We start from the raw sequence: 23,511 nt of genomic DNA, 5'->3' as shown, positions 1-23,511 counted from the left end.
TTCATATAACGCTATGGAATACTACACATATGAAAACTTGAATTGCATGCAATCGTCAATACTATCAATGAACTAGTAACTGTAAAATTAGAGATAAATTGCATAACAACTCGAGCATCAACCGATTTCCATGACATTGAATAAGCGATAGATAATATGGATCCTAGTCATATTAAACACACTTGCATAAAGCAAACAATAAAAAAGAAAGAAAATAATGTTGGAAAATTAAACTTCCGTACCTTATTGCTGTTCTCTTTCAGAAATTGTGCGTCCTAGCACTAAACCCTGTCTTTTCTTACTAGTCAGCCACCTGGTGCCCTTTTCTTGTTTAACGAGGAAAGCCCTATTCTTTTTAGGCGTCCTCAAAGCCACTTTTCTCCTTCAGGATTTCAGACTAAAGAATTTCGACTAAGGTCGTCTTTTTAAATTTCCATTGCTTCTAAAGTGTACGTTTTAATTTACTCTGGCCAATCGTAAGCAGCCGTTCTTAAATTTTTTTGCATGATAATCATTTCTTTCATCGGATCTTAGCTTACGGTGCATATCAGTTTCCCTTTGAAAATGACAATTTGACATGGGTTCCTATGAGGCGATTATGGTTGGCAGCTCAAATTTTACTTTCTCAGGACAGCGTTGCAATACCCTGGTCAAATCTCACTCAGTCATAAATTCTAGCCTATCAAGTGTTAACACGGACATGGGGGTGGATGCATGGGAGAAAAGAAAAAAGGTCAAAGTGACCCTTCACAAAGACTTTTCTGGCTTAAATCTGATAAAATTTTAATGCTCAATGCATTCAACTTTAAGGTTCAATACAATTCAAAATTCGACACTTTACAGAGACTTACCACTAGTTTTCCTGGAGGGATTGGGAAAGAAATATAGCTTTGCTGGGCACGTTTGACTTTTAGTGAAGGCAGATGATGTTCTTCAAGCCATTTGCCATGGGCTCGCTTTTGAAATATATATTTCTTTGAGCACTGCCGATAGTTCTAGAAGTTTAAAAAATAACTATTTTCGTGCATTATCTCCATGAAGTTATCGAAATCTTAACACACTTGTTCGTTCTGATAATTGTTCTTGTCTATTGAAAAATGTAACCATTTCGTTTTACCTTTATAGTTATGTCGGTGATCCCTTTTTATCGGTGGCGACCGAATTTTAAAAACTCTTTATTCCAGAGCAATGATACTTTCTATCTTTGTAGACATTAGAACCACCATATTAACATATTACTAGCATGTCGAGATATATATTCTGTAAGGCTTGATGCAGATATTCACCATGTCACTGTCCAATATTTTATACGTAAGTTATGAATAAATTAAATTCCTTTTCAATTTTTATGATATCTTGCTTTTTTTATAAATGATAAACCTGTGACTATAGCTCCAAATTATAATTGTACACCCTATGTACGTGATCAGTCGGTGTATTAAAGATGCTTTACGTAGGATGATGAAACATCGTCCTTTTTTACATATATTCAAGCGTTTTGTTCTTAATCAAAACAGGCAAGACTTCGTACAAACTATTATTATTATTATTATTATTATTGTCAATCATCACACTATCTTTGTTTTTAATGCCCAGTTTAGAATACCTTCCCTCTCGATTTCAAGCCTTCTCAGCTGTTTGCTTTTATAGTTATAACTTTGTTTCCACATATTGTTATCTTACATAATTTATATCGTTGTTTCCAACTTAAAAATTATATTTTTTATTTAAAATAGGTACCATTTTGCCTTTCGACAAGTACATTTTCTCTTTTTGCCATTCTTGTTTACAACATACTGTGCTCAAACACATGGTTGAATTTACCCCCCAACGGAACCACTAGGTCGAAAGAAAAAGCCGTGAGTTCTTAATTTTGTCAAATTGTAGGCATGGTGAAAATGTTCTGGAAATATTTAGTGTCGCATATCGTGTAATTAAAGTAATGTGAAGTTGTACCTCTGGAACCGATTCGATTTCCTCTCAACTGAGACCAATAAACTAAATCGCTTTACCGATCACTGCCGCATCACGTCTGTCCACGTGGGTTCGATTCTTGAGCTCGGCTAATGAGGGTATATGAGAAAGATTTCCCATAGGTCGGTGATTCGTCTCTGGTGCTTACTCCACCAGTTATACTGGCCTCAGTTTATAGCCCACCGTGAGCTGAACATTGCGTTTAAACCCTCCCAAAAACAACAATAAGATCGAATCTGATTCCCTAATATCCCTTGTTTTACTCTGTGCCATAGTTTCAATACTGGAGAGAACTATTACCATGCATTTCAAATTATTGCATCTGCAGCTGCATTAGAATCTTCGGACTTACTATTGGTTCATCCCAAAGTCTGCAGTAAAATATTTATTTTACAAAAATGTATGCCTTTTGTTCTATCTGCAATTATGATTGTTTAAAAAACAAACAAACAACAAATCATTGTCTTTCTAGTTCTTCGTACCGGAGTAAAACATTCAGCGAATAAATCCTGGCTTAACGGACATAAGCAATTAATGTCATTCGGAAGTGGTTCTAGTAATATTCCTTGTCGGCTGTCTCGAGGGTATAGAAAAATACAAGTATTTCATATACCATAACCATTATAGCAGATGATGCCGCATTTAGTTGCACATGTACAACTTTGATTTTCAAGTTTGATTTCTAATTATCTCATTAACGAAATAGATATATTTAACTGAAAGATATTCTGTCTATACGAGGTGGTCGGTTCTCACTTGCTTCGAAATAAAAACATCCACGAACCCGATAAGGCCATGGCATTTACTACTATATAGGTAAACCCAATCCCTTCCAGAAAATGAAATGGGTGGTTCCTTTTGCTTGTGATATTGTTAATGACACTGAACCCTCTTTACATTCTGCTATTGAGAGGCTTACAACTAGCATGATTTCAAACAACTTCACAGTTTATGCTTCAACATGTATTGAATTAAAATTGATTGTGGCATGGACCTGTACTCGTGCGCTTTTCAATCAGGTCGATGTACAATCTGTATGTTTCATCATGGCTTTTAGCAATGAGTATTCGAGGTGCGTGCAGAAGTTTTCGTTTTCTAAACGGTGCACAAATCTCGACGATTCTCAATCTAAGTTGAAAAAGGCGTGAGGTCGGAATGGCATTCATCTTTTAAGTAAAGGAACGAATCAGTTGGTAAAAATAGCTACAAGTTTTGTGTGAGACTGTTGATGTGTCACAATTACAGAAAGCACACTCAATATAATCACCGGCTACAAATTCTTTGTACTAAATGGATTGGAATAAAATAAAAAAAAACATTGTATTTAAGACTTTTACAAGACAATAATCCCCAAGCTTAACTTGATTTTCAAAATAAAATCGCATAGCTACTGCTTGATTTATTTAATCTGTTTGCATTATCAAGTTTGTGTCCTTGAAAAACTTCAAAAAGGAAACACCGAATAAATTCAGTATAAGCCTGATTATTAGATACATTCTCTTCTTCTGACAGGTTAGATATGCAAATCATCTGAAGGAAGGTGACGTTTTATCCTATGGCATGTCTTTGAAGAACTGTACTATTGGGGAATGCTGGGATAAATGTGCCATGGACAGCAGATATGAGGCCCGCGTTGAAGCGGTGCAGCAATTCAACAAGTTAGAACATTTATGAAATATTATTGTATATATCTTACATAATTACTTCTATAATATGGTCTGTCAGTCTAAAGTTAATTATTTCATTAATCGTGAGGAAAGATGACTCTAACGAAACTATCAAATTTAACCTTATTTCTTTTAAATTGACACTTTACGGTTATGTACAGTTAGTACTTGACGTATTTTTCTGACATTTGTATTCGTATTAAGCATTGTCTTATTAGGCTGTAGGTAATTTAGTAATGTGTTGGGTATGGATAGAGTCAGACTGGAATTATACTAGTCTATAAATAATTTAGTAATGTTGGATGTGGGTAGAGTCGGACTGGAACTATATTAGTCTGTAAGTAATTTAGTAATGTGTTGGGTATGGGTAGAGTCGGACTGGAACTATATTAGTCTGTAAGTAATTTAGTAATGTTGGATATGGGTAGAGTCGGACTGGAACGATATCTAACCTGTAAGTAATTTAGTATTGCATTGGATATTGGTATAGTCGGACTAGAACGATATTAGTCTGCAAGTAATTTAGTAATGTTGGAGATGGGTAGAGTCGGACTGTAACGATATCTAGCCTGTAAGTAATTTAGTATTGCACTGGATATTGGTAGAGTCGGACTAGAACGATATTAGTCTGTAAGTAATTTAATAATGTGTTGGATATAGGTAGAGTCGGACTGGAACGATATTAGTCTGCAAGTAATTTAGTAATGTGTTGGATATGGGTAGAGTCGGACTGGAACGATACAAACAAAATGCTAGCGACAAAACGCAGCACGTGATCATCTAAGTAATTGTAAACCTTAAGAAGGAATTATTTACCCTGGTCAAGCGTGTTTAACAAGTGCACGATAATGTTTTTATCTTTGCTTTTATCTCGTGTGAAACTTATTACAAAATTGTAAATGTTAGAACAAGTGAATCTGTACGTCATGACAAGGGTTACGAGCCTGTGCTAATGATATTTATCAACACGAAAATCTGGTACTTAATGCTTTTTCAAATGTTTTCTGTCATTTGTTTAGTGAGTCACAGCGTCGATGATTTGAAAACTTTAAAAAGTTCTCACTGATAGTGTTTCTACTTGTTCTTCACGTCATTCCGTCTGATATTCAAGCAAAATCAATCCACCAGTCAATTACATTAAAGTAATAAAAAAATATAAGCTTGGCAGTACTAGTTTATATGAATGTCACGCAGCGCGACCATCTAAAAAAAATCAAGCGATATCTTCCAACGTGCACATTATATTGTTAGTACTAATTAATTTATTTACTGTTCTTGCCTATTCGACTCACGTTTGAGATTCTTATGTCGTTGAAAAAACCTCTCACGATTTTGCAATTAATAGGAAATTTACTCTCCCAAAGTCCAATTTTCGGGCAGATAGTATCCTTTATAAATACATGAACTGGAGATACAAAATGTACCTGTTCCATAATATACAAAGAAATTCAGAAACAGTCTATGATAAGTCACGGTATCTATCTCCTGACACTATGTTCCTGGTAACCTTCCCTGACACTATGTTCCTGGTAACCTTCCCTAGCACTATGTTCCTGGTAACTTTCCCTGACACTATGTTCCTAATCATTTTAAAAATTAACAGTAAGAAAGGATGTCATTTCAGATATTTTTTGAAGTTATTATCAAGCAGGGAGATTTGTAAGTTTTAAAAAACGATAGGTAATATTAATCTGCGATATGGTATTTGAGCCTATTTTTCCTGAGGAAATTTGTTTTGGTGTTTTTGTAAGTTTCAGAGTTGGCATGAGGCACCTACCACTATCAGCATCAACAAATTAATGCAAAAGTATGTTTTAATGTTTACATGCGTGGTCATAAAACAAAGCTTTGTTCCAGTTGATAGTTGGGGAAAAGACGCATATCTTTTCCTTTAATGATGACGATCATGGTTAGAAAACAGTTTTTTTTTTACACTAGATTTGTCAGAAAAAGAGACCAGTTCTAACCAAAACCTTTTGATCAAAGCTGTTAATGTAGCCATAAGAAGTTTTCTCGAGGAAAGCAAACATTTTCAGAGCGATTGTGTGCCAGGACTGCATAACATCGGAGTTCTTCATCAATATAATAGTTGTAATTGCATGTGTATAGAAGTATGACAAAACTGTTGATAGGATAAAAAAGCACAACGGTGGATGTATTTTGTATATAGTTTCTGTTGATTTTAACTGAATTTTAAAGACCTTTACACTATATTATGCTTTTTAAATAAATGATAGATGCCTTTTTATGGAGACACCGAAGCAGACAAATCTGGGCGGGTATCTACCTTTGCATTATAAGTCTGACGCTCAAGCGATTAGGCTACCACAGATCCTTTAAGTTATAAAACGTTCAGGGATATAGATCGTATCTGGCTCCTCCATAATAAACTTTTATTCGACTCAGATCTTACTTCAAAATATTTTCATTAATTAAAGGTCTGTATTTGTCTGTCTTGCTCCAGATTAGGTTTTGATCAATTAATAAACTACATTTGTATATGGATTCATAAATATTTTGATTAATTCAAGGGCAGAATTTGTCCAGTAAGAATATTTTGTCTGGAGAAACAATTGGTTACTTGTACTGTTGGAGTATAGGTTTGTGCCCGTCATGTGCGGAACAAGTACTTCGATTACAACATGCTATGGCTGGCGGAATTATAGGTGTTTTCATTCAGTAGAATTAGCTATACAAACACCGAAGGCAGTCAGTCGTGGGAACATGCTGATAATTCAATGAACATTTTTTTTTCAAATAAAGGTTAATAAATCGTGTAACTCTTTGCCCTTTCATTTTACGAAAACTGCTGTTGAAACTACTTTGCATTTATATGTATCGGGCATTATTATGTGCTCATTGTTTTCTACGTTAACTTTGCATTGTCAGAATCGTTTATTATTTTACGATATTATTTTACGATATTGCACACCTTCATATTGCACTCACGTCCAGGACACATGTGCCAAATAGTGTATTAGGAACTACTTTGTAAACAAATCATGTACACTCGTGTAGCAGACGTTATATGTTTTGGTTGATTAAATTTGTTTCTGGATGAACTAAAGCAGATGTTTCGAGGACTGCCACATACCAGCTGCTTTGCTGCATTCTGCGTGAATTGTTTTGATGCAATGTTTCGGATTTTGGCGACAGACGCCAGATTTCCTAAAATTGCAGGGTACCTACAAATAACATGCAACTTACAAGACATAAATTGTCTCCTTTAGCATAAGAATGGCAAAAAGTATACTTACAGTTTTACATCCTGAATTTATTCAAAATGTACTCTCTTAATTCTACGAATCCGAATTACATGAGTCATATCATAGGTTCTCAAGCTTGATTACCCATGTCGAAATTGGACTGTAATTTCGACTATATTCGAAGTGCAATTACATCCTCCTTACTGCACTCAAAATAAAATAAACATTAAATTCCATAGCGTCCTTTTGATAATTGCAATTGAAAGACTTCATATTTTTCTCACATTATGATTTCAAATAGTCAATGACAGAGCAGAAAACACTTGCAAATGTCAACACGCTTCTACCTCGCTGCTTTAATTCGATGTATTTCATGTACAATTTGCACAGATGAATCCAGTCCATGATCACGAAATTTCGTAGAATCGACAAAACATCTAAATCTGTTCATTCCAGATCAAATGGAAAAGTTGTTGTAATGCGCATTCATTCACAATATCACTCCAAGTTTCAATTGTAAGTAGACAAAAGCGCCATTTTTCTTTCGAAAGTTATGTCTAGCGCGCGACTAAGTTCAAATTTATCTGGGCGGAGTTATGTGCGAATTAATAATGTTGTTGTGTAATGATGAATCTGCGCTTGTGTATTTAGTTTGGAATACGGCATACATTCAGTTACTATGTTTCTTGTGATGTATTTTGTTATATAATTATGCCTTAGGTAGTAAAAGAAAATGAGTATATAATAAAAAGTTTACTGCATTTGTATGGGAAAATATGAACTCGTTTGGTTGGATGGATATACTGCACTCCCAAGGTCGTTCCGTATTCCATCCGAAAAACTCGTTCATATTTTCCCATACAAATGCAGTAACCTATAAATATTTCCCATGCCTCCACCCCACCCCACCCCCCCAAAAAATAAACTACATGGACTTTTCAATGCCTTTTGCTGTCATATAAAATTTGTTGAAAAATTATCACCAAGTGACAAGATTCTTCTAATTATTCCAGGCAGAATCGTTGGAAGAAGCGTGGTATGACCATGACATCCTGTAGATTTGGAATTGGGTTCCCCAAAATATTCATGATGCAGGTAAGTTAAAGTTAAAAATCTTATCATCATGTAAAAAGCAAGTCTATGATAATTTATTTATTTATTTATAAATGTTGCTGATAAAAATGTATAAAAAGCTATGCAATAAATTGTCGTCAATTAGCAGTAAAATGTTTTAAATACATAAGTATGGACATAAATTGTTTATTAATATGGTAACTACCTAGGTAATGTGTCCAATATGTGATTGCAGGGTGCAGCACTGGTTCATATTTACTTGGATGGATCAGTTTTAATCACAACTGGAGGAGTCGAGATGGGACAAGGATTGAACACAAAACTTATTCAGGTAACAATCTAGCTTTTGTACTAAAGGGTAACCTCAAACAAAATAATATCTAATTTTCCATGGTTGTAAATACTGATTTTTCTGTCACTTTTGTTTGTCTCCGGTGTCGCTAATTATAACCACGTTGATGGGTACAGCTCTCACAGCTCCTCTGTCTGTCTGTCTGTATGTATGTATGTATGTATGTACGTATGTATGTGGGTGCGTGCGTGCGTGTGTGCGTGCGTATGTATGTATGTATGTATGCATGTATGTATGTATGTATGTATGTATGTATGTATGTATGTACTTATTTATGTATGTCTGTATAGATGGATTGATGTAAGTATGGATGTTTGTATATATGTATGTGTGTGTGTGGATGGATGGAGAGATAGAGGGAGGGAGAGAGGGATGAGCGGGTGAGTGAATTGATGGATAGATGGATTATTTAACTTAATTGTTCATTCTTCTATCTTGGTATAAATCACTGCATTCGCATATGTTTCTTGAACAGCGTAAGAAGTTTTTAAATTTGTGTCTGAGAACCCCAAACGTTATGCAAAGCAAAGGCACGTAAGTAAATATTATGGGTTTTCTCTTTCTGTGTCATTAATTATCTTCGTCTTGCTGTGTCATTAATTATTTTGTTTTCATGTGTTATTAATTATCCTTGTATTCTGGTGTCATCAGTTATCTTTGTTTTCATGTGTCATTAATTGTTTTTGTCTTCTTATGTCATTAATTATCTTTGTTTTCATGTGTCATTAATTATCCTTGTATTCTGGTGTCATTAATTATCTTTGTCGTCATGTGTCATTAATTATCCTTGTATTCCGGTGTCATTAATTATCTTTGTCTTCATGTGTCATTAATTATCCTTGTATTCCGTTGTCATTAATTATCTTTGCCTTCATGTGTTATTATTATCTTTGCGTTTCTGTCATTAATTATATTCGTTTTCATGTGTCATTAATTATCTTCGTCTTCTTGTGTCATTAATTATCTTTGTTTTTATGTGTCATTAATTATCCTTGTATTCCGCTGTCATTAATTGTCTTTGTCTTCATGTGTCATTAATTATCTTTGTTTAAATGTGTCATTTAATTATCCTTGTATTCTGTTGTCATTAGTTATCTTTGTCTTTCTGTGTCATTAATTATCTTTGTCTTTCTAGGTCATTACATATATTTGTCTTCCTGTGTCATTATCTTTGTCTTTCCATGTCATTAATTATTTTTCTCCTCTTGTGTCATTATCTTTGTATTCCGGTGTCATTAATTGGCGTTTTCTTTCTGTGTCATTAATTATTTTTCTTTTATGTGTCAAAATAACTGAATAAAGCATGTAAATCTATTAGTAAAACCGTTTAATATTTTTTTAAAACAGTACAGAATAAAAGGTTTGATTCTCTACGGTACCGCTATATTGCATTAAAACATCATATATTTCAAAGACGGTAGATTATTATACTCACACGCAGAATTCTCAGATTACACAAGTTTTTGCTTCAAAACATGTTTTTAAGGAAGGTCCTTTGAAATTAGGGATCCTTAGGAACATGATCATGAACTAGCAATATTGACATCGTACATTAGCTTTCATCTTATCCCATACAAATTCAAATGATAATTACTATTTATGAAATTCACTAGGATATACAACTCTTAAGGGTCTCTCTTGTCCCATCAGTTTTATTATACAAGAGACGGAATATGTCCGTTGTAAAACAGTATAACGTGATCTACCAAGAATCGCTAAAACTTAACTTATTCCTGCATGTTCTTCCAATACATATGACAACGTTGTATCAGTTCCAGATTAGGTCAATTATGTCGAGTCTTAAAATGGTAAACACGAACATTGAAAACCAACCATTTGTATTGCTGCTAGAAATCTTTTGTGTGAACATAATAATTTTTCGAAATGAATTTACGTTGTGGATATCGTCAAATCAGAATATATGCAATGGTCATCTGTGATTCCATATATTTGCAATGTAGATTGCGAGGCATTGCCTATTGAATTCAAGGTAATTGAACATCCTCGTGTCCCACAAATATTCTTGTATAGAACCTTACTTATCTTAAAAAGAGCATATATTGCATCAACTCTGTTTTTTTTATTATTTAAAAGCACATTAAATTGAATATCTGAAATGAATAACCACGATATGCTTCTCATCCTCTTCACAGGTAGCATCCCGCGCACTTGGAGCTCCAATGGAGAAAATTTTCATCAACGAGACCAGCACGCACACTGTTCCAAATACAATGGCTACAGGAGGCAGCACCAGCACAGATATCTGTGGTCCTGCTGTCATTGTGAGTTCATTCCCACTCATCCACCAAACTGTTACAGACGACTTATACATGAGTGTGTGCTGGGTCTATTCCCACTCATGACGGCCTATCACTCAGCTGGCATGGAACATTACGTTTCGCTAACTGACGGCTCAATTAACAGCACTACTTGAGTGCATAAATGACTTGGGTGTGTGGCTCTGATTCCTTTCCCCAGGAACAATTAGCATCCTGCTGTGCAGGAATTAACCAGAGTCACATGCACAATTGTGCGCATGCCACTTAAATCCAAGACATCAATCAATCAAAAAACTGTGAGTTCGTGGGAAATTATTATCCTTGTTATTGTCTTTCTTATCTATAGCAGAAATGTATGTATTACATGTTTCTAAAAGCCAGGAAAATGTGATCATCATGTACATCTCTGTTTATATTCCACTAGATAATTGTATTATCTTGAAATAATCATTGGTATTGCATAATCAGTTCATTTCTATAATAAAACTTGAATGCACGTTTCTGTACGACCTGTATGTCTGCATATTGCTGTATACATATGCTAGATTAAAAGATCCCGTGGCCTTGAGTCACATATATAAATCATGACAACATCATTTGTAAAGGAGATTATGTAATCTGACACTATTTCTATGTTTACTTTTTCAAGGTAAGTGTAATAGAAGGAAGACAACACGTTTTTTGATAAAGAAGAATCAACGCTTGTCGTATATGCTTAGACTTGACTTCTAAAAAAATGTTAAACCTAAGTATATGCATTATCATGAAAAGATACAATGTTGTTAATTATCACTTCTATCCTATCTTTTTATGCTGTTGCTATCTTGGCGCATTTTTAAAAGAACGTTTTGCCCACAGGATGCATGCACAAAACTGAAAGAAAGATTGGCACCATTCAAGGATAAAATTCCAGACGGAAATTGGGAACGATGGGTAAGACTTGTTGCTAAACTTGAAGCAGAATTCTAAAATATGTTATGGCATAGTCAGATACCAAAAGTCCTCCTCCTCCTCCTTACCCTCCCACTATTTGATAATGTGTTTTCTTTCACATCTTAACAAACATATGCAAAGATATGTATAAATCAATTTTACTGGTTTCTGTTATACCGCATGCTATATCTCTTGAATAAAGTGCGAAGCCATTATCTTGTCATCCACGTCTAATTCCCTCTGACCTCCCACTTTCCATATTCTTACAAGCTGAGATTGTCTTCAGATACGATACAATGTTGATTAATTAAAATAAAGAAACTATCACGCTCCTGAATATTTAATTGATTGCATATATTGGATCATACGAATATTTAATTTTGGACCATTTAGAATTCATTAATTTATGGGGCTTAATGTTATTTACACTACGCATGAACGTCAAAAACCAGGGGATAGCACTTGAGACATTTTAAAGGATATAAGATTTCTTTGTTCATGTCATATGGCAAATTTGTCACCTTCAATTGCTCTGTTGAAACAAGTTTTATTTTTATTTCAAACTTTCATCGCTCTGTTCATAAAATAATTCTAAAATGTACTCGTGACACCAAAATAAGATTTGCATCCACTTAAAATAACGGTCGATGGTTGCCGGGTGGTTAGAGCGTCTGCTTCGGAACCCCGGCCGAGTCATACCAAAAACTTATAAAAATAGTACTAACAGCTGCCTCGCTAGGTGCCCTGCGTAGTATTAGGACTGGTCGACCTGCTGTCGGGATAATATAAATGGGCATGATGCCCCAGTGCTAGACATCACTATAAACTACCACACTGCAGACATCGTAGCCATATGACTGAAAAAAGTATACAAATGAGTAAATATGAGAAATGATTCAGCAAAGTGTAAGGCATTTCAATTATATGTTTGCAGTAAAATGTTTGAAAGTTATTATATTTCTACTGATCCTTTGAATCATGACTATTATATGATGTTTGTAATCAGACAAGAATCAAATTATGAACATGAATGATATATTGATCTATCACCACGAATGATCAGTTTATACAAAAATATGAACGAGGTAAGATCACATCAAGAGTGATCAAATATCGTATTTATACAAACATATGGTAGAGGTATTATTATATCAAGAGTGATAAAAATATAGTATTTATACAAACATATGAGTGAGGTATGATTATGTCAAGAGTGATCAATTATAACATTTGTACAAAAATATGAACGAAGTATGATTATATTAAGAGTGATCAAATATGGGATTTATACAAACATATGAACTAGGTATGATTATACCAAGAGTGATCGAATATAGTATTTATACAAAAATATGAACGAGGTATGATTATATCAAGAGTGATCGAATATAGTATTTATACAAACATATGAACTAGGTACGATTATATCAAGAGTGATGATCGAATATAGTATTTATACAAACATATGAACTAGGTACGATTATATCAAGAGTGATCAAATATAGTATTTATACAAAACTATGAAAAAATAAGATTATATCAAGATTGGTCAAAATATAGTATTTATACAAAAATATGAAAATGATTTGATTATATCAAGATTGGTCTAAATATAGTATTTGTGCAAAAATACGAATATTATATGATTCATCCATAAGAAAGAGGTATGAATTATTGAATTTTTACTCCATTAGTGATACTGAACTATTTGACTTCACCAAAAAATATTTAAAAACCGAACATATGCATATCGTGTCGTCCAATTCATGCACACGATGTATTTCCGGTTCCACCACTCTCGTAGAATGCTCAAGCAGCCACCAAGCAAAGCCCGCCCTCCTAGTATGCCCAGGCTACTTTTTCCTTCCAGTCTCTTGGTCCTGAAGCTTTGATCCGTCACTGTGATTACACCGATTCAGTTCTCAGAGCCAATGTCAACATCTGCCCCAGCATACGGGCTACACGAAACCCCCGATTTATACTACTCCCCATATTAAGAAAACAGCTCTACGGCTACAGATTTCCACCATAACACAGCTTCTTGACAAATCTGGTTCTATTGCGATAAGACAACATGAATTCCCTCTTTAAGTACCCAGGTTGTGCTGAAGATCCGCAGCCAGAGACTGCAGGCACTTTGCGCATGCAGCAATGGGTAAACCCATGTTTTGAAATTGCTAAGACCAAAAACAAACTACCCTCGGGTAACGCTGTACGTGCAATGAAACTCAGGTATAATTTTGTTAATATATTATGCACAAACATGTTTGCACAATTCCTTGGCATCGCTGAGATGAAACTTAGGGACTAATTGATCATTTACAATCATTACAGGTACTTGCCGCATATTTCGAACGAGTGCAACTGTCTGTTACAGGCTTTTACAAGTAAGTTCATTTTACAATATAGCATCTACTTTCTAATGTTTAAAGAGCGCATATGAAACATGATATTCTACATGGCAGAAAGAATACTACATCGAATACTTGGTTATACACTATTAAGAATGTATTTAATATCTTCTGAAAGATAGATGCATTACAAAATTCAGATTCAGTTCTCTGCAGAAAAATAAAGAAGTATCCAATTAAAACATATTTTTTGGGGCGCTTGCAATTTTCTCTTGGCTGCAACACAAGCTGGATATATTAGTTTTTAATCAGCCATTTATTTCAGAGATAATATTAAAATGCATGACCTACTGAAGAAAATAGAAGATTGAAGAATAAGTTAAATGTTTCTGACCTATTCACAGGTAACATTTTTCACACTAATATCTATCTTCAGAGATCTAACTATCCATTGCCACTGTTGAGCTTGATGAAAAATGAAAGATGAGATCTAAATATGATATGAAGAATAATCGACATTTATTGTTCACATTACAGAGCCAAGAAAGATTCTGACTTCGACTTAAAAGAAAAGACAGGCCAACCAAGCGATTACTTCACCTACGGCGTAGCTTGCTCAGAGGTGGAGATAGATTGCCTGACCGGTGAAAGTCAGGTAGCTTTTCTTCTGCATAGCAAACCTCTTCCCAATTTCGGTCAAACACACATAAAATAGGTATGCGGAGTCAAAAATCCATAGAACGGCTTTCCCTTTGTTGACTAATTCCTGTCAGATAATTAACTTATGAACTGTCAAGTAATTAATTTCAGTTTGTTTTTGTTTCATTATACCATCTTCTTGCCAGCGTAGGTAATACAGATGTCAGCAGTTCAGATCATTTGTCAGTGAATGGGTTAATCCATTTCAGAGTTATCAATAAGTGGTAATTAAGTTTTTAAACAATAAATTTATGAATTCCTTTTCAGGGAATTTAAAGTAAAACATTACGAACTACCTGGATACAGAAATATGTTTATTTGTGACCTATTATTTAGTAGCTAGTCATACTTTTTTTTTAAAGCAGTTCAAGTTATGCTTTTCCAGATAACTTCAAGCTATGCTTTTCAAGATAAGTCCAAGCTATGCTTTTCAAGATAACTTCAAGCTATGCTTTTCAAGATAACTTCAAACTATGCTTTTCAAGTCCAAGCTATGCTTTTCAAGATAACTTCAGACTATACTCTTCAAGATAATTCAAGCTATGCTTTTCAAGGTAACTTCAAGCTATGTTTTTCAAGATAACTTCAAGCTATGCTTTTCAAGATAAGTCCAAGCTACGCTTTTCAAGATAACTTCAAACTATGCTCTTCAAGATAACTTCAAGTTATGCTTTTCCAGACCATTTAAGTTAATCTTTTCAATGAAGTTCAAATTATGCTATCTGAAAATGTTCTTCACAATATTAACGATCGTTCATGGTGCTAGTTTCCAATACATCCTGGCATGAATTATGGTCTGGTGCGATGCTATCCTATATACCTTCGTTTTCTACCCAAAAGTGAAAATTTCATTTGGGACATTGCGTGTGTACCAAATACGTAAATTAATACTGAAGTACGAAAAGTAATGCCCGCACGATTTCTTTTAGATATGTTTTCTGTCTTTTCTAAACAGGTACTTCAGACGGATATAGTGATGGACGTTGGCAAAAGTCTAAATCCAACAATTGATATAGGACAGATTGAAGGGGCGTTTATACAGGTATTTAGTAGCTAACATCACATGGAGCACAGATGTGGTGTTATATATATATATATATATATATATATATATATATATATATATATATATATATATATATATATATATATATATATATATATATATATATATATATATATATATATATATGTATGTATGTATGTATGTATTGTGCCATTAACTTTCGTTGCGTGCTTGTAGATTGCATAGGATCTCTAAATAGGTGTTTACAGTCAATAATAATAATAATAACAATAATAATAATAATAACCCTATTAACGAGTTTGGGGTCATATTCCCATTCGTTCAGTTGGATTCTTAGAAGAATTAAATTATTTCCCACTAGATGGATCGGTCAGGCGGGTTTTTTGCGATGTGAAATGTCACGTAGCGAGATGGAGACTTTTGCGTTTTAGAGCGGTATACATGAATACAAGGTGATATGCCTTGATAATTAAATTCATTCTTATTTCATATATTCTTATTTTAATATCAATATGTAGATGTGTTTAATATGGGTTTTATATATAATTTGAGCGCAAACATTTGTTTGGATAGTTTATTATAACTACAAAGCGTTTATTTACTCTGGATTAAAAATATTATTCTGGAACTGAAGTGAATTCATTCAAAAAAGTTGTGGACAATGTTGTATTAATACATCAAAACAGTTGGTACGTTAATATGTTTGAGGACCTGGAAGTCACTGGGAACACTAGTCACTGGGAACACTATTCTGTTTTACTTGTATACAATTTTTTGTAGGATTATTTTGGATTTAACTCATAATGCTATACTTTCCTCTTAAATGTTCGTTTCTGAAATTTAGAGAATTAAATTATTTTTTAAGTTTTGCAAAACTTGTTAGTTTGCCTCTTTCTGTTACTTAGTTTATGACCACAGAGTACTAACAGTAGTAACTGATATATATATCATAATTGTAAATCCCGATTAGTTTAAAAACATACGATGATGGTTGCGAAAGAAAAAGATGTACCATATTTTCCTTTTCTTACATATACAGGGCCTGGGTATGATAACCTCAGAAAAGGTTGTAATAGCTGATGATGGCAGAATGGTCAACTGCAGTCCATTGAGCTACAAAATACCAAATGTCAGCGGCATACCAAGAAAATTCAACGTGGCCTTGCTGAAGAATGACATTGCTGTTACCCACTTATATTCTTCAAAGGTAGTCTCTACAAAAAACTAATGTGATCAAAATATTTCAGCAGAGTTTTAATTATGACTTGAATCTGATACATTCAAGTGATCTTTCGTGAAGTTAAAAAAGCTGGAAAAATATATATGAAAATTTTGCAAACTATTCCCCCCCCCCCACGATCGCCATGATATGTTACGTTTCCATTTAAAGAATTAAAAATGTATCAAATTAATTGGTCATTCAGTACATAGTCAAAAGAGTTACACATTTACCGAAAAATATGAATGTACGGTATAACGATAATAATCTAGAACTTTCTTTAAACCCCATTTCAGATTGCATCTCAGCGTCAAATGCTGATCTGTTGTTGTAAAAGCAATGTCAAACTATCTTACGTGTCTTGTAGGGTATTGGTGAGCCCTCATTACTGCTGGCTACCTCTGTCTTCATGGCAATCAAGGCAGCTATCCAGGAAGCCAGAAAGGAGATCGGACTATCGGGGTATTTTCGACTAGACTGTCCGGCCACTGTGGAGCAGATACGTCTAGCCTGTGGGGATCAGCTGGTGAAGTCCAGGAAATAGAGAAAATAGAGATGTTTATAACTTGTCTTCTGTAACTTGTCCATTTGTTGCTTTGTATAGAATATTTGTACTTTACGAATAATAACTCAATGCGTTTTTTAAAGGCATATGCTACAATAACAGAATGACGATCCAATAATTACAGATTATTGCTTCCTTGTTAGAAAGCTTACAGCTGATTCAGTAATTTTTATATCACAAAGATTTCAACTGAATGCACTAAAAGCCAATTTGCATGCAGTTTATGTCCTGGAAACGCTAGTGAAATGGTTGTTTTATAATAGACAGGTTTCTGTTGTGCTTTTTCAATGCTTTGGAGCGTTTAACTTATTCCAAATATATTTTAGCACTTTATCAATCACACTTTAAAAAAGTAAAATAATGAGTTCCAAATAGAAAGATATGTAAATTGTTGTACATGGTGTCACAGTGGTATCATTTAATTTCATGACAATCTTGGTTTCCTGTCATCATTGATTTCCGTTAAAGCTGCAAAATGATGTGCTCTAAGAAAAGAATAATACTTTCACACGGAACGTCTTATCATAAGCCAACTGAAGATAGAAGCATAGTATGACGTAGATCAGAAGGCTAATTTATTAGAACACATTGTCTGTATTTTATAATGGTAGTTCCAGATAAATGTCCGTATTTTAAAATGACCTCTGTATACTGAGTATCTCCAGATAAAGTGTCCATATTTTAAAATGGCCTGAAGATGTTGAGTATCTCCAGACAAAGTGTCCGTATGGCTTCAATATATTGAATATCTCGTGACACAGTGTCCGTATTTTATAACGGTATTTCCAGATAAATGTCCGTATTTTAAGGTTACCTCTGTAAACTGTATCTCCAAAAAAGGGTCCTTATTTTCAAATGGCCTGAATATATTGAGTATTTCCAGACAAAGTGTCCGTATTTCAGAATTAGGCACAGTCCCTACCACAGCGAACTAAAAAGGGTTATTTACAGGCACCTGTCAGAAAAAGTACATTAGTTTCTTAATATCTTCCTTCCCGGAGAAAACGTATTCCTGCCCTTGAATGTTTTCAGGTTTGTGCAGTTTTCGACTCACATATTTCTTGTAAACACACATCATTCTTCGGTTATTTGCATATTGTTGGATCGATACATACACACAAGGTTTCAATCATTAATTACTAATCATGACAATAAAAATGGGGTTAAACATAAATTTTATTAAAAATATTATTTTGATAGAAATAAATAACAATTCGGCCCATCAGTTTTAGTCTATTGTGTGTGATATACCCTTTGACCTTGAGAGGTACGCTAATTCATATAAACATTCGCTCTAGTTATATTATTTTGTTTTTGTGAAATATTTTGTCTAAATGCCATTTCTGTGTCCCATAATGCTTTTAAAATGACATTTTAATTTAACTTTAATATATTCAATAATATTTCAGTGATATGTAATGTCATTCTTGTGTCAATCTCGAATAAACTCAGTTTGTACAGCCTGTTAATAGACAATTTTATTTTCATCTGCTCAAGGTAAGGGGCAGTTTTCAGGGCCGGATTAAAGCCTTTGTGGGCCCTGGGCACAGCCAATATAGGGGCCCATAGCTATCCTGCCTTTTCAATATATATGGTTTAAGCAGTATTAACAACACTCACTGTGAAATCAGACGATAATATACATGGCCCTTTGAGCCTCGGGGGTCCTACCTGTAAAATCAGACGATAATATACTAGGAACCTTGAGCCTCGGGGGTACTGCCTGTGAAATCAGACGATAATATACTGAGACCCTTGAACCTCGGGGGCCCTGGGCATGTTGCCCACTTTGCCCTATGGATAATCCGGCCCTGGCAGTATTGTAATGCCGAAAAGGTGGACACGATAGAAGTCATAGGAAAGGAGCTGTATCACGAAATAGAAGTTCATTATTGAGGAGTAGGTGTATATATCTTTGTTTAATATACGTATGCGCTTATATGGAAATAAACAAAACAAGCACAGTTTGTACAAGGGCCTTGAATTTCGGTTCAGCTCGCACAGAGACCAAAGAGTTATCTTTCTTAGACCATATATCGAGTTAGGAGCACTGAAGAACAAACTATACTTATTAGTGTTATAGTTCTTTATCATAGAATCCCTTTTTGATAGTTTTTTGGTTTGACATTGTATATTATCTAAGTACAGTGTACCTTCACTTGTAACAATGTTTTATAAATAAAGCAGTTTCAACTGCATTTTTACTGGGGTTCAAGTTACTGATATTGCATCTGAAGTTACATTACGGCTACACGTGTAATTACTTCAGTTTCATCTCTCACCATTACTCATAGTACGAGATCTAGTTTTATATTAACGTTATTACTATTACTACTGATGATGATATAACTATAACTTTTCTTCCACGAAGCCACTCTTTTTAATCTTTTTGAGCTAATATTACTATTAGTACTAATTTTATCACTACCCTGAAATATTCTTGTATTTCTGCCTATGGGTCACGTTGTTACAATAAGCCTTGCTTTCTCATCAGTTGATCTTGTATCCCATAACTCTGTAAAACCAAATATTTCTCGGAAAGGATATCTTCCTATTTCCTTAGAATTTTATTCATAATTTTTTTTTTTTTGCGTTTATATTTCACATTCTTTTCCTTTAATGTTCTTGTCTGAGTCAATGATTACCTTTTTCTAATCCCAGGGTATCCTGAATTAGTGTTTATAATACATGCCTTTCAAACTTTAATTACAGAAAATAATTTTGGAACTTATCAATCTGGCATTGACAATACTCGTTACAAAGTCACACCAATTTTTTTTATTATCAACTATCATTGAAATACAAAATTCGATTTAAATTTGAAACCCATAGATTACTGAAGACTTTCAGCACGGGACATAAAATTTTGTTTAATTCGAGTTGAGGCCAATAGCGGTAAATTACTGACTATTTCGGCACAAAGATTATCAAACATTATTGGACTCGAGTTAAATTTGATAGATGTTAGATCCTAAAATTTCAAAATACATAATATATAGAGATATAGGCATTTATGTCCCAGGGTTTAAACTTCATAAGATAATGATATAGGTATTTAAGTTCCATGGTTTACACTTCATAAGATAATGATATAGGTATTTAAGTCCCATGGTTTACAATGCATAAGATAGTGATATAAGTATTTAAGTCCCATGGTTTACACTTCATAAGATAATGATATGGGTATTTAAGTCCCATGGTTTACAATTCATAAGATAGTGATATGGGTATTTAAGTCCAATGGTTTACAATTCATAAGATAATGATATAGGTATTTAAATCCCATGGTTTACACTTCGTAAGATAATGATATAGGTATTTAAGTCCCATGGTTTACACTTCATAAGATAATGATATAGGTATTTAAGTCCTATGGTTTACAATTCATAAGATAATGATATAGGTATTTAAGTCCCATATCTTACAATTCATAAGATAATGATATAGGTATTTAAGTCCGATATCTTTCATTCCATAAGATAATGATATATGTATTTGAGTCCCATGGTTTACACTTCATAAGATAGTGATATAAGTATTTAAGTCCCATGGTTTACACTTCATAAGATAATGATATAGGTATTTAAGTTCGATATCTTACAATCCATAAGATAATGATATAGGCATTTAAGTCCCATGGTTTACACTTCATAAGATAATATTATAGATATTTAAGTCCCATATCTTACAATTCATAAGATAGTGATATAAGTATTTAAGTCCGATATCTTACAATTCATAAGATAATGATATAGGTATTTAAGTCCCATATCTTACAATCCATAAGATAATGATATAGGTATTTAAGTTCGATATCTTACAATCCATAAGATAATGATATAGGTATTTAAGTCCCATATCTTACAATTCATAAGATAATATTATAGGTATTTAAGTCCCATATCTTACAATTCATAAGATAGTGATATAAGTATTTAAGTCCGATATCTTACAATCCATAAGATTAGATATTTAAGTCACATGGTTTACACTTCATAAGAGAATGATATAGGCATTAACTTTCCTAGCTTACAATTCAGAAGATAGTGATATAGGTATTTAACTCCATGGTTTACACTTCATAAGATAATTATATAGGCATTTAAGTCCCTTGGTTTACACTCCATAAGTAAATAAATAAGTACGTGCGCACACACACTCACACACGCAAGTTTTGAAGAATATATATATATATATATATATATATATATATATATATATATATATATATATATATATATATATATATATATATATATATATGACTATTCATTTTCTGTGTACAGTGGCAAACATTATATTTTTATTATTTTTTTTTTTTTTTTGTTATGTTCTTGGTGCAGAAAATAAAGACTAACATGCGCATCTTACACTGGGAAGATATAATACTTACCGGAGCATTTCATGTTAAACTTTTCTTACCAGGAGTGTACATAGAAAATCACAAAAATTGAATAGGTGCTCATCTCAATTTCATCGCAATTTAAATATTGCTTTACTCTCAACTCAAAAAAGGAACAAATTGAAATCTCATATAAATAATTAATTTTCATGGATTTTACTGCATGACAATATAATGATAAAGCTATAAATCTCATGTGAAAGAAGTAATAATCAATATCAAATGGATATATGAATGTCTAAAAATATCACTACTAAAGTAATAGTCTATAAAAGATTCCAACGAGACTGAAATTACGAAATCCACTAATGGCCATAATCATGGTGCCGCCATTAATAATTTATGTACGCTTTGCTTTCAAATTGTCAAGTACAGTCAAGCTTATGCGATGATGCTGACTCTAGGCACTGTGTAAATATGTATTCTCTTTCGTAATTTGTATTAATTCCTGTGTCAATCCATCGATATTAGTGGCGTGAATGACCATGAAAAGAAGTGGCTCATTAGATTTTTGAATTCTGCAAAACGTCATGCTATTACATTCGTAATTCAATTGTCGTGCGTAATATGGATGAATATCAAATCGCATATTGCATATAAATAACGCAGAACGTTTAATGAAAAATTATATAGTCACACGTTCTGTACTAAGTTTCATTATCATAAATATTTTTTCCTTAAATTTTACGAAAAGCTCAAATCCGTACACATTTTGTGAAAAGCTGCAAATGTAAGTTATCCCATTGCTACATTTTTGTAAGCCATTATTGCTTAAAAAAATCTCTGTCAAAATGAACAGGCCATGTTTTCGTACCTTAACTTTCTTAGAGTATATCAAATCCTTTAAGACCGGTCAGGACTCTTCTTTACCATATTTCCAGGTTCCGTTTCATGTCAAAAAGGTATTTTAAAATTTTGTTAAATTATATGTTTTTATATTGTATTGAGTTTCCATAACAGTTTCTCCTTTCTCCCTAATAACATAATGCAAACACCGATTTACATAATGGCATTGGTTTGGTTTGACGAACAAATGTAAAAGCTTCACAAAACTAATTCTTTTCTTAAACTTTTAATAGATCTAGAAGGTCACATACGATGTTAAGTAAATTCTTTACCTAGCTAATATTTTTTTCTTTTTAAAATGATTGTCGTGAAACATTAAAGGTATTTTGAGGCCTTGCCATGAAACAGTTTGGGTTGCATGTATATTGCATAATAACTGAAAATAGGTGTTGACAAGTTTCAAAATCAAATCGTAATAATGAACCAATCAAAAATTCGGTGTGGGGGGGAGGGAGTTCCATGAGATATTTCGGTGAGGTGGGTTCTGTTCTGACATAAATTATATATAATGTATTGCGGCATGTATCAAGTGGGAAAATACTGCGATGTAGAGCCTAAAGGGTGTATATAAGAATGTAAAGGTAGACAGTTCATTCTTCTTATTTCCTTTTTTCTTGTTTTAATACCAAATATGTTTAATGCTGTGAATAGATAAAATTTGAGGGAAAATATATGTTTGGATTATTCAGTGGAATAACAAAGTGCTCATTGTCTCTGGACTAAAATATTATTCTGGGATTATTGTTAACTTATTCAATGGAGTTTTTGACGATGCCATTGTGATACATGATGGCTGTTTGCACATCAACACATTTAATGACCTGGAATTCGATCTGAACACTAGAATCTTTTGGACATGTGTTGAACACTTTAGAATAGTGTTAGATGTTGTTCATTATACTGTTAGTTCCTCTTAA

General features: G+C 33.4%; 1 protein-coding gene across 1 annotated transcript in view; it reads left to right on the top strand.

The window, feature by feature from the left end:
- LOC149791929 (xanthine dehydrogenase/oxidase-like) overlaps nt 1-19,519 on the top strand; it is an 84,116-nt gene extending 64,597 nt beyond the window's left edge. The window contains exons 25-34 of the mRNA XM_089969495.1: nt 3,487-3,632; nt 7,861-7,942; nt 8,157-8,252; nt 10,427-10,555; nt 11,411-11,485; nt 13,820-13,872; nt 14,374-14,491; nt 15,491-15,577; nt 16,602-16,769; nt 17,149-19,519. Of these exons, the coding sequence (XP_089825621.1) occupies nt 3,487-3,632; nt 7,861-7,942; nt 8,157-8,252; nt 10,427-10,555; nt 11,411-11,485; nt 13,820-13,872; nt 14,374-14,491; nt 15,491-15,577; nt 16,602-16,769; nt 17,149-17,325 (1,131 nt within the window). The 3' untranslated portion in view covers nt 17,326-19,519. The remainder of the gene's footprint in view (nt 1-3,486; nt 3,633-7,860; nt 7,943-8,156; nt 8,253-10,426; nt 10,556-11,410; nt 11,486-13,819; nt 13,873-14,373; nt 14,492-15,490; nt 15,578-16,601; nt 16,770-17,148) is intronic.
- The last annotated feature ends 3,992 nt before the right edge of the window (nt 19,520-23,511 follow it).

Source organism: Sinohyriopsis cumingii, chromosome 9 (assembly GCF_028554795.1).
Source record: "Sinohyriopsis cumingii isolate HCF-2022 chromosome 9, ASM2855479v2, whole genome shotgun sequence".
Lineage (NCBI taxonomy): Eukaryota > Metazoa > Mollusca > Bivalvia > Unionida > Unionidae > Sinohyriopsis > Sinohyriopsis cumingii.
Note: the sequence above shows the minus strand (reverse complement) of the source record. Positions and strands in the feature narration are given on the sequence as shown.